This window comes from Microcaecilia unicolor, chromosome 9 (assembly GCF_901765095.1).
Source record: "Microcaecilia unicolor chromosome 9, aMicUni1.1, whole genome shotgun sequence".
Classification (NCBI taxonomy): Eukaryota; Metazoa; Chordata; class Amphibia; order Gymnophiona; family Siphonopidae; genus Microcaecilia; species Microcaecilia unicolor.
This window is the reverse complement of record NC_044039.1, coordinates 152,378,990-152,393,774: the sequence shown is the minus strand read 5'-3', so window position 1 is coordinate 152,393,774 and position 14,785 is coordinate 152,378,990. Positions and strand designations below refer to the sequence as shown.

The following is a 14,785-nucleotide window of genomic DNA, read 5'->3' as shown; positions in this document are numbered from 1 at the left end:
AGGGACCGGTAGCCATGGAGGACGCCGGCCGCTTTGGTCTTACGGCATGGCTATTGAGAGGGCGCAATTGAGGGATAAAGGTTATTCCAATAAAGTTATTTCCACTCTCCTGCAAGCCCGCAAGCGGTCCACTTCCGTGGCTTATGCCAGGATTTGGTGCCTGTTTGAGTCTTGGTGTGCTTCCAGAGCCATTGCTCCAATGCGGGCTCCTGTCTCGCCGATTCTGGACTTTTTGCAGGAAGGTGTACAAAAAGGCTTGGCCTATAATTCCCTGCGGTGCAGGTGGCAGCGTTGGCCTCCCTTCGTGGTAAGGTGGAAGGCGTGTCTTTGGCTGCTCACCCAGATGTGGCACGGTTTCTTAGAGGGGTGCTTCGGCTCCGACCTCCAGTGCGAGCACCCTGTCCAGCTTGGAACCTGGGGCTAGTTTTGTAAACCCTGCAGGCATCTCCTTTTGAGCCGCTTCGGCGAGCATCGGAGAAAGATTTGACACTGAAGGCTGTTTTTCTGGTGGCCATTACCTCGGCGAGACGGGTGTCAGAGCTCCAGGCGCTGTCCTGTAGAGACCCATTTCTGCAATTTTCAGAGTCCGGAGTCACGGTTCGGACCGTGCCTTCCTTTATGCCTAAGGTGGTTTCAGCCTTTCACCTAAACCAGCCTATTTTCTTGCCCTCTTTTTCAGAGGAAGAGTTTCCAGAATCTTTTGGGCAGCTGCACCTTTTGGATGTGCGCAGGACTCTGCTGCAGTATCTGCGAGTTACTAACTCTTTCAGGACTTCTGATCATCTGTTTGTTTTGCTATCCGGTTCTCGCAGAGGGTCTCCAGCGTCTAAAGCCACTATTGCCCGCTGGCTCAAAGAAACTATCTTTTCAGCTTATCTGCTGGCCGGCAGGGTTCCGCCTGTAGCCTTTAAGGCACATTCTACTAGAGCGATTTCTTCCTCTTGGGCTGAAACTGGAGCACTCTCTCTTCAAGAGATATGCAGTGCAGCAACATGGGCTTCTAAGCTCTCCTTTGCCCGACATTACAGGCTGGATGTGGCTGCCAGGAGGGATGCGCGTTTTGGTGCACAAGTGCTAGCGCGTGGTGTGGCTTGTTCCCACCCTATCTAGGGATTGCTTTGTTACATCCCATACGTAATGGCTTCATCTGCTTGATGACAAGGAAGGGAAAATTAGGTTCTTACCTTGGTAATTTTCTTTCCTTTAGTCATAGCAGATGAAGCCATGAGCCCTCCCTGTATGATTGTCTGTATGCTGTGAATCTGTTTTTCAGGTTCTGTTCTAATTTCCTGAAGTTCCTTCCTTGGGAGAAAGTTGGAAAACAATCTTCAGGATTCATGTTCAATTTAAATTTAGGAGGATGTGTTCATTCCCTCCAGCATGTTTTTTTGGAGGATGTGTTGATTCTCTCCAGGAGGCGCGTGTGTTCCCCTCCAGTTCTATAAATAGGAGGATGAGTTCATTCCCTCCAGTGTGTTGGGAGGATGTGTGATTCCCTCCAGGAGGCGCGTGTGTTCCCCTCCACTTATACAATAAGGAGGATGAGTTTATTCCCTCCAGGAGGATGTGCATTCCCTCCTTTATGAGTTCATGCCCTTGTGATGGGCCATCGTTCGCTGTGAGGAAAGCTCTTGTGATTCCCATTGCGGTTTGCCATACTGCTTTGGAAGCTTCAAATACTGAAGAGGCAGTGGAGCTAGCTGGCCAAGAGGGCACTGTGAAAGTTTGAGTGCTCTCTATCTCCCCTGCTGGTTGATGGACATAACCCATACGTAATGGCTTCATCTGCTATGACTAAAGGAAAGAAAATTACCAAGGTAAGAACCTAATTTTCCCATAAAGTAGCATGCATGTACACTGATCTAATCCTTGCCAATTAATATCTACTGATGACAATAACAGCATCCCTGTCCTGTGAGCCCTGTGAAAACCAAACTGGATTTAAGATTTCCACATTTTCCGGGCAATGATCAAATTGAAACAATTTCTCTAACTCTAGCAAAAGTTGCAAAGGTAAATAGGGCGATAGTTTGTAATAAAATCAGGACTGAGGTTGTCCCTTTTCAAAACTGGACATAACAGTAGTGAGCTTCAGTGAATTAGAGAAAACTGCAGATTGTAGTTTTTATTTGAATAAAGATCCTGAAAAGATGTGGTAAGTTTTAACTTAGCAATATTTGATCAATCTCATTGATGCTGACTGCCTCACAGGAATCCTAGGTGTATTTATTTATTTAGAAAATGCATACCTCGCTCTGTCGTAACATTCTAGGCAGGTTCCAATTAAAACATACATAATATAAAACACAATAATCAATACAAATTAAACTAATAAAATATCTAACAATCAACAGCATTTTGACAAAGGACCCGAATCTTTTGGTACACGAGGTAATGAGAGAATCAAATTATCAATTCAATTTTCTCCTTAAAATAACAAACTAAAATCCTCAGGTGAAAAAAACAGTATTAGGAGCCCTAGTATGGCCAGCTGTTTGAAATAACTCATGAGGTGTATTTAGTGTCTCAGCAACCTTACTTCATTTCTTAACATCCTGCTGAAAGGGGTTTAATCAGACAGCTTAAGCCTTGTTGAATACCTACCCCTTTGATTCTGGAAATTTGTATTGCTGGGTTTATTGTAGCTTAGGTGACTGCTAAAAGTATAAGAGCTGGAACTGCAAATATGGTGGACAATGTCTTATTTGAAAAACGTTTATCCCTTAAAAATTATTTTTTATTATGCACCTATGGATATGCATTTCAGATATTGGAAAAATGTTGTAATAGCTAGAGCTGCTCTATAGAGCAAATATAATAATGCATACTAATGTAATATATATAAGTTAAAAGGTATTGTTTTTCTTCCCTTTATTGTACTTGCAGAATACAACAGCTGTTTGAAGAAATACTGGGTAACAGCAGGCAATTAAAATGGTTGTCCTGTGGGTTTATGCTAGCAATAGTAACTCCCACATCACTATCATCTCTGTCAAATCCCATCGCCAACACCATTGAACATCTGAGTTTACTGGACAACCACATCCCTGGTAATACCACTCTAATCACAGCTGTTGAGCTGGAGCGCTTTGTGAATCTCCGCTCTCTGGCTTTGGATTTCTGTGACTTCACCGCTGAAATGGCAAGAATCCTGGCTAGCAGTAACCACGTGCCTTTGCATCGACTGTCTCTCTTGGTCCACAATATTTCCTTGAAGAACAAATCCTTGGACAAAATGCCAGAAGATGAGGACTGGAAAGCTCTGACACGGCACAGCACAAACCTCCGTGTCTACATGATGGCTTTTGACATCAAGAGTGATGACATGCTGAGGATTCTTAAGCCCAGCATACCCTTAGAGCGGATTCATTTTGACAGTTACATCACCTGTGTTTCAGGGGCTATTGTTGACCTCCTCTCCAGGCAGTATGCCAAGTTCCTCACTCACTTTATCCTAATGAACGATGTACTGGACATGTCTGGATTTCCTGACCTCAGTGATAACCGAAATGAAGATCCCTTGGTTCTCTTGGCCTGGAAGTGCACACGACTCTCCCTTCTAGCTGTTCATGGTAGGTGAGATCCATGCAAAAACAAAGTTAAATGGCTTGAAATATGAGTGTGAGGGAATATTGTAGGCATTCTGTTGGGGTTTTTTTTAATTATTATTTTAATTTTCAGCTGTTTTAAATGCTAAATTCATTCTGGGAGATTCAAGTGTATAAGTACTGGAAATCAAATATCCATATTTTTAGACATTGTCTTTAAAATGTACAGCTATTAAGTTCAATTGTTACATAACTAGGAGAGGCCCGCAAACTATTATGGAAGCCTTTCACTCTTCTATATCACATTCCCATTCCGAACCAATGCAACACCTCCTTACTAGCAGGGTTATAATAGATTATTCTCCGAGGACAAGCAGGCTGCTTGTTCTCACTGATGGGTGACGTCCATGGCAGCCCCTCCAATCGGAAACTTCACTAGCAAAGGCCTTTGCTAGTCCTCGCGCGCCCATGCGCACCGCGCATGCGCGGCCGTCTTCCCGCCCGAACCGGCTCGTGTTCGTCAGTCTTCTTTTGTCCGCGCTCGGTACGGTCGTGTTTGCGCCGTTCGCGCCCCTTAAGTTGACCCTCGCGCGTCTTTTTGACTTTCGCTTCTAAAAAACAAAAGGGATTTCGGAGAAGGGCCTTTCGGTCTTTTTCCCCTTCCCGTATTTCCAGTTTTTTGCCCCGTTAAGTTTTCTTTCGTTTTCGGGGTAGGCCCTTTTGAGGCCTCGGGTCGAGTTTTTTCTCCCCCTCTTTTTGGTGCCTTACCGCAATTACGAGTTTTGATTTCGCCGGCGTGATTTTTCCGCCCATGTCATCAAAGTCTCCCAGCGGCTTCAAGAAGTGCGCACCGGGTAATCTCGCTCACTCATAGGCACGCGTCGTGTCTTCAGTGTCTGGGGGCTGGGCACCGCCCGCAGGCCTGTAGTCTTTGCGCCCTTTTACAAAAAAGGACTCAGGTAGCGAGATTGGCCCAGTGGAACGTGTTGTTCTCAGGCTCTTCGTCGGCATCTGCACCGGGAGTATCGAGTGCATCGACGTCGACAGCGTCAAGACCTCCGCCCTCAGCCGCGACAGTATCGATTGCATCAAGGCATCGACCCTCTGCATCGTCGGGGCCGAGACGTCGGAAGGCTGCGTCGGTGGTACCGGGACCTCCACTAGTGCTGATGTTGTCGGACGGTGGTGCTTCGACTGGAGTGCAGGTGAGGGCTGTCCATTCCCCTGCTGGTGGCGGTGAGCCTTCGGTGGGTCTCCCCTACCCTGAGGGCTTCTGCGGTACAGCCCCCCCCCCCCCCCCCCCCCCCCCAAGACCGACCTTCTTTGGCCTCGGCCCCGAGGAAGCGACGGCTGGATTCTACGTCATCCTCGTCGGTACCGGGAAGCTCCGGTGACATGCTTCGTTTGAAAAAGTCAAAGAAGCATGTCACCGGTCTCCTTCCCGCGTCGGTACCGAGAGCTCTGGGTCACCGAGGGAGTCGGCACCCAGCAGGCATCGGCACCGGGAGGACCGCTCACCCTCTGTTCAGGAGGTGTCGATGCGCTCCACCTTGGACAGCCCGGAACAGCCTCCACGCCCGGAACAGACTCTGACTTCGACACCTGAATCGGCTTCCATGTCTTTCTCCACAGCCGCCCTGCACGAGAGTCTCCGGGCCGTTCTCCCAGAGATCCTGGGAGAGCTGTTGCGCCCTTTCCCTCCGGTACCGGGGGTGCTTGCGCCACCGGTACCGTCGAGTGAGGCGCCAGCTGGCCCCTTGCCCGGGGTGAGGTCTCCGACATCGGTGCCGCTTGCGGTACCGACTGCGGTCGCCTCCCAGGAAGGCTCCCTGATGACGTCGGCGGAGGGAGCTTCGCCGGTGCGGGCGAGAGAGTCTACCTCTCGACGCTCCCACCGTGGCCGTGGTTCTACGGAGTCGAGCCGGGCATGGCTTCAGACACAGGTTCATGAACTTGTGTCTGATACCGATGGTGAGGCCTCGTGGGAGGAGGAGGAGGACATCAGATATTTCTCTGACGAGGAGTCTGATGGCCTTCCTTCTGATCTCACTCCCTCCCCTGAAAGGCAGCTTTCTCCTCCCGAGAGTCTGTCTTTTGCGGCCTTTGTCCGGGAGATGTCTACGGCCATCCCCTTCCCGGTGGTTGTGGAGGACGAGCCCAGGGCTGAAATGTTTGAGCTCCTGGACTATCCTTTTCCACCTAAGGAAGCGTCCACAGTACCCATGCATCATGTCCTAAAAAAGACATTGCTGGCGAACTGGACCAAGCCTCTAAGTAATCCCCACATTCCCAAGAAGATCGAGTCCCAGTACCGGATCCATGGGGACCCAGAGCTGATGCGCACTCAGTTGCCTCACGACTCTGGAGTTGTGGATTTGGCCCTAAAGAAGGCTAAGAGTTCTAGGGAGCATGCTTCAGCGCCCCCAGGCAAAGACTCTAGAACCTTAGACTCCTTTGGGAGGAAGGCCTACCATTCCTCTATGCTCGTGGCCAAAATTCAGTCTTACCAGCTCTACACGAGCATACACATGCGGAACAATGTGCGGCAGTTGGCGGGCTTGGTGGACAAGCTCCCTCCTGAGGAAGTCAAGCCATTTCAGGAGGTGGTCAGGCAGCTGAAGGCGTGCAGAAAATTCCTGGCCAGAGGGGTATATGATACCTTTGATGTTGCGTCCAGGGCCGCTGCTCAAGGTGTGGTGATGCGCAGACTCTCATGGTTGCGTGCCTCCGACCTGGAGAATAGGATCCAGTAGCGGATTGCGGACTCCCTTGCCGTGCGGACAGTATTTTTGGAGAGAAGGTCGAACAGGTGGTAGAGCAGCTCCACCAGCGGGATACCGCTTTCGACAAGTTCTCCCGCCGGCAGCCTTCAGCTTCTACCTCCACAGGTAGACGTTTTTATGGGGGAAGGAAGACTGTTCCCTACTCTTCTGGTAAGCGTAGGTACAATCCTCCTTCTCGACAGCCTGCGGCCCAGGCTAAGCCCCAGCGCGCTCGCTCTCGTCAGCAGTGTGCGCCTCAGCAAGGCCCCTCGGCTCCCCAGCAAAAGCAAGGGGCGAGCTTTTGACTGGCTCCAGCAGAGCATAGCCGACATCAACGTGTCAGTGCCGGGCGATCTGCCGGTCGGGGGGAGGTTGAAAGTTTTTCACCAAAGGTGGCCTCTCATAACCTCCGATCAGTGGGTTCTTCAAATAGTCCGGCAAGGATACACCCTCAATTTGGCCTCCAAGCCTCCAAATTGCCCACTGGGAGCTCAGTCTTACAGCTTCCAGCACAAGCAGGTACTTGCAGAGGAACTCTCCGCCCTTCTCAGCGCCAATGCGGTCGAGCCCGTGCCATCCGGGCAAGAAGGGCTGGGATTCTATTCCAGGTACTTCCTTGTGGAAAAGAAAACAGGGGGGATGCGTCCATCCTAGACCTAAGGGCCCTGAACAAATATCTGGTAAAGGAAAAGTTCAGGATGCTTTCCCTGGGCACCCTTCTTCCCATGATTCAGGAAAATGACTGGCTATGCTCTCTGGACTTGAAGGACGCCTACACCCACATCCCGATACTGCCAGCTCACAGACAGTATCTGCGATTTCAGCTGGGCACACGTCACTTGCAGTACTGTGTGCTACCCTTTGGGCTCGCCTCTGCGCCCAGAGTGTTCACGAAGTGCCTGGCTGTAGTAGCAGCGGCGCTTCGCAGGCTGGGAGTGCATGTGTTCCCTTATCTCGACGATTGGCTGGTGAAGAACACATCCGAGGCAGGAGCTCTACAGTCCATGCAGATGACTATTCGCCTCCTGGAGCTACTGGGGTTTGTGATAAATTATCCAAAGTCCCATCTTCTCCCAGTACAGAGACTCGAATTCATAGGAGCTCTGCTGGATTCTCGGACGGCTCGTGCCTATCTTCCAGAGACGAGAGCCAACAACTTGTTGTCCCTCGTCTCGCGGGTGCGAGCGTCCCAGCAGATCACAGCTCGGCAGATGTTGAGATTGCTGGGCCACATGGCCTCCACAGTTCATGTGACTCCCATGGCCCGCCTTCACCTGCGATCTGCTCAATGGACCCTAGCTTCCCAGTGGTTTCAGGCTGCTGGGGATCTAGAAGACGTGATCCACCTGTCCACGAGTTTTCTCAAATCCCTGTATTGGTGGACGATTTGGTCCAATTTGACTCTGGGACGTCCTTTCCAAATTCCTCAGCCACAAAAAGTGCTGACTACGGATGCGTCTCTCCTGGGGTGGGGAGCTCATGTCGATGGGCTTCACACCCAGGGAAGCTGGTCCCTCCAGGAACGCGATCTGCAGATCAATCTTCTGGAGTTACAAGCGGTCTGGAACGCTCTGAAGGCTTTCAGAGATTGGCTGTCCCACCAAATTATCCAAATTCAGACAGACAACCAGGTTGCCATGTATTACATCAACAAGCAGGGGGGGCACCGGATCTCGTGTCAGGAAGCCGTCAGCATGTGGCTGTGGGCTCGCCGTCACGGCATGGTGCTCCAAGCCACATATCTGGCAGGCGTAAACAACAGTCTGGCCGACAGGTTGAGCAGGATTATGCAACCTCACGCTCAATTCCTGAGTAGTGCGCCAGATCTTCCAGGTGTGGGGCACCCCCTTGATCTCTTTGCATCTCGAGCCAACCACCAAGTCCCTCAGTTCTGTTCCAGGCTTCAGGCCCACGGCAGACTGGCATCGGATGCCTTCCTCCTGGACTGGGGGGAAGGTCTGCTGTATGCTTATCCTCCCATACCTCTGGTCGGGAAGACTTTGTTGAAACTCAAGCAAGATCGAGGCACCATGATTCTGATCGCTCCTTTTTGGCCGCGTCAGATCTGGTTCCCTCTTCTTCTGGAGTTATCCTCCGAAGAACCGTGGAGATTGGAGTGTTTTCCGACCCTCATCACACAGGACGAAGGGGCGCTTCTGCATCCCAACCTCCGGTCTCTGGCTCTCACGGCCTGGATGTTGAGAGCGTAGACTTTGCCTCTTTGGGTCTGTCAGAGGGTGTCTCCCGCATCTTGCTTGCTTCCAGGAAAGATTCCACTAAGAGGAGTTACTTCTTTCTATGGAGGAGGTTTGCCGTCTGGTGTGACAGCAAGGCCCTAGATCCTCGCTCTTGTCCTACACAGACCCTGCTTGAATACCTTCTGCACTTGTCTGAGTCTGGTCTCAAGACCAACTCTGTAAGGGTTCACCTTAGCACAATTAGTGCATACCATTACCGTGTAGAAGGTAAGCCGATCTCAGGACAGCCTTTAGTTGTTCGCTTCATGAGAGGTTTGCTTTTGTCAAAGCCCCCCGTCAAACCTCCTACAGTGTCATGGGATCTCAATGTCGTTCTCACCCAGCTGATGAAACCTCCTTTTGAGCCACTGAACTCCTGCCATCTGAAGTACTTGACCTGGAAGGTCATTTTCTTGGTGGCAGTTACTTCAGCTCGTAGAGTCAGTGAGCTTCAGGCCCTGGTAGCCCAGGCCCCTTACACCAAATTTCATCATAAGAGAGTAGTCCTCCGCGCTCACCCTAAGTTCTTGCCAAAGGTTGTGTCGGAGTTCCATCTGAACCAGTCAATTGACTTGCCAACATTCTTTCCCCGTCCTCATTCCTGCCCTGCTGAACGTCAGCTGCACACCTAACCACACCCTAACCACTAGGCCACTCCTCCACTCACGGCTCATAATGTTAGAGCCATGGCAGCGTCGGTAGCCCACTTGAAGTCAGCCACTATTGAAGAGATTTGCAAATCTGCGACGTGGTCATCTGTCCACACATTCACATCTCATTACTGCCTGCAGCAGGATACCCGACGTGACAGTCGGTTCGGGCAGTCAGTGCTTCAGAATCTGTTCGGGGTTTAGAATCCAACTCCACCCCCCCTAGGCCCATGTTTATTCTGTTCCAGGCTGCACTCTCAGTCAGTTGGATAAATTGTTAGGTCAATCTCAGTTATGCCCTCACCGTTGCGAGGCCCAATTGACCATGGTTGTTGTTTTGAGTGATCCTGGGGGCTAGGGATACCCCATCAGTGAGAACAAGCAGCCTGCTTGTCCTCGGAGAAAGCGAATGCTACATACCTGTAGAAGGTATTCTCCGAGGACAGCAGGCTGATTGTTCTCACAAACCCGCCCGCCTCCCCTTTGGAGTTGTGTCTTCCCTTGTCTTTGTCTTGCTACATATGGGACTGACGAACACGAGCCGGTTCGGGCGGGAAGACGGCCGCGCATGCGTGGTGCGCATGGGCGCGCGAGGACTAGCAAAGGCCTTTGCTAGTGAAGTTTCTGATTGGAGGGGCTGCCGTGGACGTCACCCATCAGTGAGAACAATCAGCCTGCTGTCCTCGGAGAATACCTTCTACAGGTATGTAGCATTCGCTTTTATCTTCCATTAAGCGTAAACAGTACAATATCTGAAGTATGTGGTGTATCTGAGTGGGAGGGGCTAGCAATTATGACATCAACAAGGTGAAACCATTTTCAGTTGAACAAAAGCAATTAAAATAGGGTATATATGCCAGTCATTTTAAGTGCTGTAAGTTACAAATTGCTTTTTCTTGGGTAATTTAAATGAATATGGAATCAAAAGGCAAATATCTTGATCCATACTCACTCAAGTATTGTCTCACTCTTGTGGTTGAGTGGTGAAAGCTGAATGCTGTGTTATGTTCAGACAAGCACTAAATCCTGGCTCCAGGTATGTTCCTATTTCAGGGGTGGTTTTTTTCCCCTTCATTTGAGTGTCTATTTTTATCTCTCCAGTATGATTTATTATATTGATCTACTGTATGTTGTCAAATTCAATAAATAGAAATCTGAGTTTCCAGCTCAGTTAAATCAGCTGCTTTCTGCTATGTGTCTTCAAGAAACCTCACTCATAACTGCCCAGGGCTTTTGCCTCTGTGCCTGTGTAGCTCAGCAACTATACTAACAATCCTTAGGATCAACAGACACTGGCTTTTTCCTAATCCAATTACACATGTACCTTGGTATGGTCACTAATGACTCGGGGTGGGGTCTGTGGCACTTGCTCTCATAACATCCTTAGCCTCAGCTGGGGCTTGGGAATCAAACCTGAATTTCTCATACTTAGTGTCATTGAGCCTAAAAAGATATTTGCATATCTTTACATTAGGGCTACAGAGGAGTGTCTTACTGAATGGGAAAGGTTCAGCAGGCTGCTGGATTACATTTAGGGTGATCCACTTAAAGGCCTAACGAAATTCTAGCTGTAAAGTCTCAACCATTTGCACTAGTTGTAGACCAAATTTGGCTCTATTGGCTGTAGCCTATATCATTTTTTTTTTTTTTTTGTTTTTTTTTTTGCTATTGTGTCTTTTTAATGTAGCTAAAAGTAAGCTTTTAGAAGAATGTTGTCATCATCATGGGGCAGGTGTGCTTTTTCTTCTTACAAAGGACAAGAGCAATACCATCTTAATAATCTGCATTTGAATATGATTAGTTGTTTGTCTATAACAATTGGATCTAAGCTTATATGTGAAATGTTGCATCGTTTTGTGGAACCATAATGGAGAGGGTTTTTTTTTCTATTTTAGAGTAGTGGGTCTTAATCTTGTTTGCTCTAAGCAAAATACCAGTTTAAGTGTTTTACTTCTGTGTTTGACCTGGTGCTGCAATCTTTCCTAATAAGTCAGGTTTTCAGGCAGTCCAGTGAATATAGATTAAATATACTTATATACACTTGCTTTCTGATGTTAGCAAAGAGGTCTTACTTACTGAAAAAGACACCTTCTAACAAGGCTCCAAGATTAGGGGTGGAAATCACTACTGGTCTCCAATGCAGAGTGATTATGGAAATACTATACTAAGAATGCAGTAGTCAAACACACTCTAAAAGAAGTAGGAAGCACCCTCCCTCTCTTTTAAATGAAGCTCGCCATGTGACATCTTTACAGTTGAGCACAGCTGTTTCTCAATGGGAAAAGACATATTATTTGCCAGAGCTTTTAAAAATTTTCCGGCCAATATTCAGCAGGTGACAGCGATTTTATGTCTATCGCCAGCTGTATTCCCAGATATTCAGTGCCGGTCTGTGTCCAGGCATCAGCATGGAATATTCGGTTGTGTGTTGGCCACTAAAACTTATGTGGTTAAGTTCAGTATTCAGGTCTTGATCGCATAAACTGAACCATTTAGATAGGACTGAGATTTATGCAGCTGAATATCGGCACTTAACCACATAAGTGCCAACTCTTCCCCTGGAACAACCACAAGTTAGTCAGTTTTGACTCGGGCGCTAACTGCGAATATTCAGCAGTATTGACCGGTTAAGGGGCCCTTTTACTAAGCTGCTTAGGCACCTACCCGCGTCCTACGCATGTCAGTTTTGAACAACCATCTGGCTACCGTGTGGCCCAGGCAGCAATTTAATTTTTTACGCGCATCCACTAAGTGCGCCGGAAGGTAATCGGCATTGTACGCGCGTAGACCATTACTGCCCGGTTAACGCATGAGACTTTACCGCTAGGTCAGTGGGTGGCGGTAAGGTCTCAGGCCCAAAATGGGCGCAGGCCAATTTTTATTTACGCTGAAAATGGACCTGCGCACGTCCAATACACACATCTACACCAGCACAGGCCACTTTTCGGTGCACCTTAGTAAAAGGACCCCTGAGTGTCTCTGAATATTAGTGGCTAGCCATAGACATGCTACAGTTGATTTATATTAAGTCCAAAAAATTGGTTATGTAAATCAATATAACAAATACATTCTATGAAAATTAGCCCAATGTATTTTAGCAGAAACGCCTTTGTCCAGGTAATGTAGCTGAAAAAAAAAGTTAATATAGTGTCATCTACAAAGGATGGGAGCAAATATCAACTGAGACAGCATTGACTGAAAAAACAACCTTATGAAATAGTGAAATAATATTAGTAAAACAGGACATCAAAGAGAACTAAGAAAGAAAACAAAAAAAAAGTGCAAGAGCCAGAAACAAGCTTCTATGTACGAACTCCTATGTATGGCATTATAAAAAAAAAAAAAAATTAGTTGTACCTTGGGGCACACTCTATGGTCACTCACATCTTTACTAGAGAGCCAATGAGCAACACCACTTGAAGAAATATTAGGAAACAAAAGAATATATAAAAACAGCTGGTTTGCACCAGCTTCATAACATACAACAAAATTATTTCTTGCAGGGGCTGGAAACATAATACATTTAAAACCAATAGCAAATGTAATAAACAAAATCATATCTACCTGTAGGGGATATCTGGTAACCTTATCTTCCTAAAAAATTATTTTAAAAGAGGTATACAACACCTGCTTCAAAAGCAGAAGGAAATAGAAACCCTAGATGTTTAAAACTGCAATGGATAATAAAATGAAACTAATAAAAAGACTTATTTTAAAAATAAACAAAAACAAACACTAAAAGCCACAGACTTGCATTGCAAACCACAGTGCGAAAGTTAAACAATGACAGCTAGTACCATGGCACCTGCTTAATATTGAAACAATCAGCATCAGAGATTCTTCTCACCTGTGCTGTTGATTGATAGTATGCTCCAATTGGGATCATCTGCTGCAAAACTTGGAAATAAAACTTAGAATACTGTAAAATAGCCCAGCTCACTTCTTTCCACTCATCCTTCTGCCAGTTTCTCTTATCTTCCCACCAGCCTTGCCCTTTCCCCCAGTTGTTTTAAATCTTCCTTCACCAACCCACCAGGCTGCCTGTTACTTCTCTGTTTGTCAGCCCAGCAGCAGGATGTTTCTCCACAAGCCTTGCGGCAGCTGCTCCGTTTGACCCAGCAGCACCTTTCAACTTTGGGGTAGTAGTGGCCTTTCCTTGGCCTAAAACCTTTCAACCCCAGTTGTTTTCTTTTGCTTTTATCTCTGGTTTCAGTAGACAGTGGTTTGCAAAAACTAAGAACAATGCTCAGTAGTGTCTGGAAAATGAATCCAAGTTAGAAATATTTTAGGAGCTGTGTTTCAAAGGGGAACAGAGACTTAGGGCTAGATGCACTAACCTTAACGAGCCAGCAATGTGGTTTTTAAACTGGTTCTAGCCAATTTAAACGCGCAAGTAGTAAACAGGGACATGCACAAAAGGGCATTGTCCTGTCACAGTAGCAGCTAACGAAAACGGAATGCAGATGAGCAAATTAGTATTATAACTAGTAAAAAAAGGCCCGTTTCTGAGACCAATGAAACGGGCGCTAGCAAGGTTTTCAGTGGAGAGTGCGTGTGAGAGTGACTGTGTGAGAGAGAGAGATGGAGTGAATGTGCGAGTGTGGGTGTGTATGACATAGTTTGAGGCTGTGTGTGTGAGTGTGTGTGTGTGAGAAAGAATGTGTGCAGCTGGGCCCCCCCCCCCCCCCCCCCCCCTCCGTCAAGGTGTTTTGGAAAAGAAGTAGGAGATCCCAAGGGGTCACGTTGTGACGCGATGGCGGGGCAGACACTCATGGAGAAAAAGCGATCTACACCATGACACATTTAGAATGTTGGGAAACTTGAGGCTTCATTAGAATGTTGGAGGTGCGTTTTATATAGAGAGATGTGTATGCGATGCAATGTACTACCGTTTTCCAATCCCCTTACCATGGAAAACCTAATGGGAGGTCTGCATCTCTCGTTGGGGCTGCTATGAGGGAATCGGAAGGAAACAAAAGCATACAAACCTACAGCTGTCTTTTGGGGGGGGGGGGGGCTATTTTCCTGCTCAAACCTCCCCGGAAAATTCTTGCAGAGCTGAACAATACCTATAGCGAGCTCCAAAAACGTCTGAGAAGGATGACAATCTTGAAAAAAAAAAAGTCCAAGTGCTCGTCAGGGACGTCCTTCTAAAGTACCTAACATGGACATCCTTCACTCACAAAAACAAAAAAGGACGCCCCTGACAAGCACTTGGACGTTTGCAGCTTTCTCCAAGTGAAGGGCTACTACTTATTTTAATCATTGCTTTAAAAGTTGAATGAAGGAGCTTTGTCCCCCTTCCTCATCGCCAGCTGAAGCTCCTTGAGAGGACTAATGGACGATTGTGAGGCCCCCCCACGGCCTCTCAGCCAATCACAGAGAAAGGGAGAGGCATGCTACATTACATTCTCCAGAAATACAACTCCCACATAATCAGCTGCATTCTAAAACCTACAGAGAGCACTTCCAAAATCTTTTTCTTGAATGGATTTGTTGTGATCGGGACAAAGGCTTGACTGTGATCCTGTTGCCAGGGGTTCGGCTGGTTCTGCACAGAAGGGTTCGCGGATTGCTAAGTTTTTTTA

The 14,785-nt window shown here is 47.7% G+C and overlaps 1 protein-coding gene across 1 annotated transcript in view; it reads left to right on the top strand.

The window, feature by feature from the left end:
• LOC115477944 (F-box only protein 33) overlaps positions 1 to 14,785 on the top strand; it is a 36,494-nt gene that overhangs the window by 17,349 nt on the left and 4,360 nt on the right. Inside the window, exon 2 of the mRNA XM_030215093.1 lies at positions 2,887 to 3,572. Within this exon, the coding sequence (XP_030070953.1) occupies positions 2,954 to 3,572 (619 nt within the window). The 5' untranslated portion in view covers positions 2,887 to 2,953. The remainder of the gene's footprint in view (positions 1 to 2,886; positions 3,573 to 14,785) is intronic.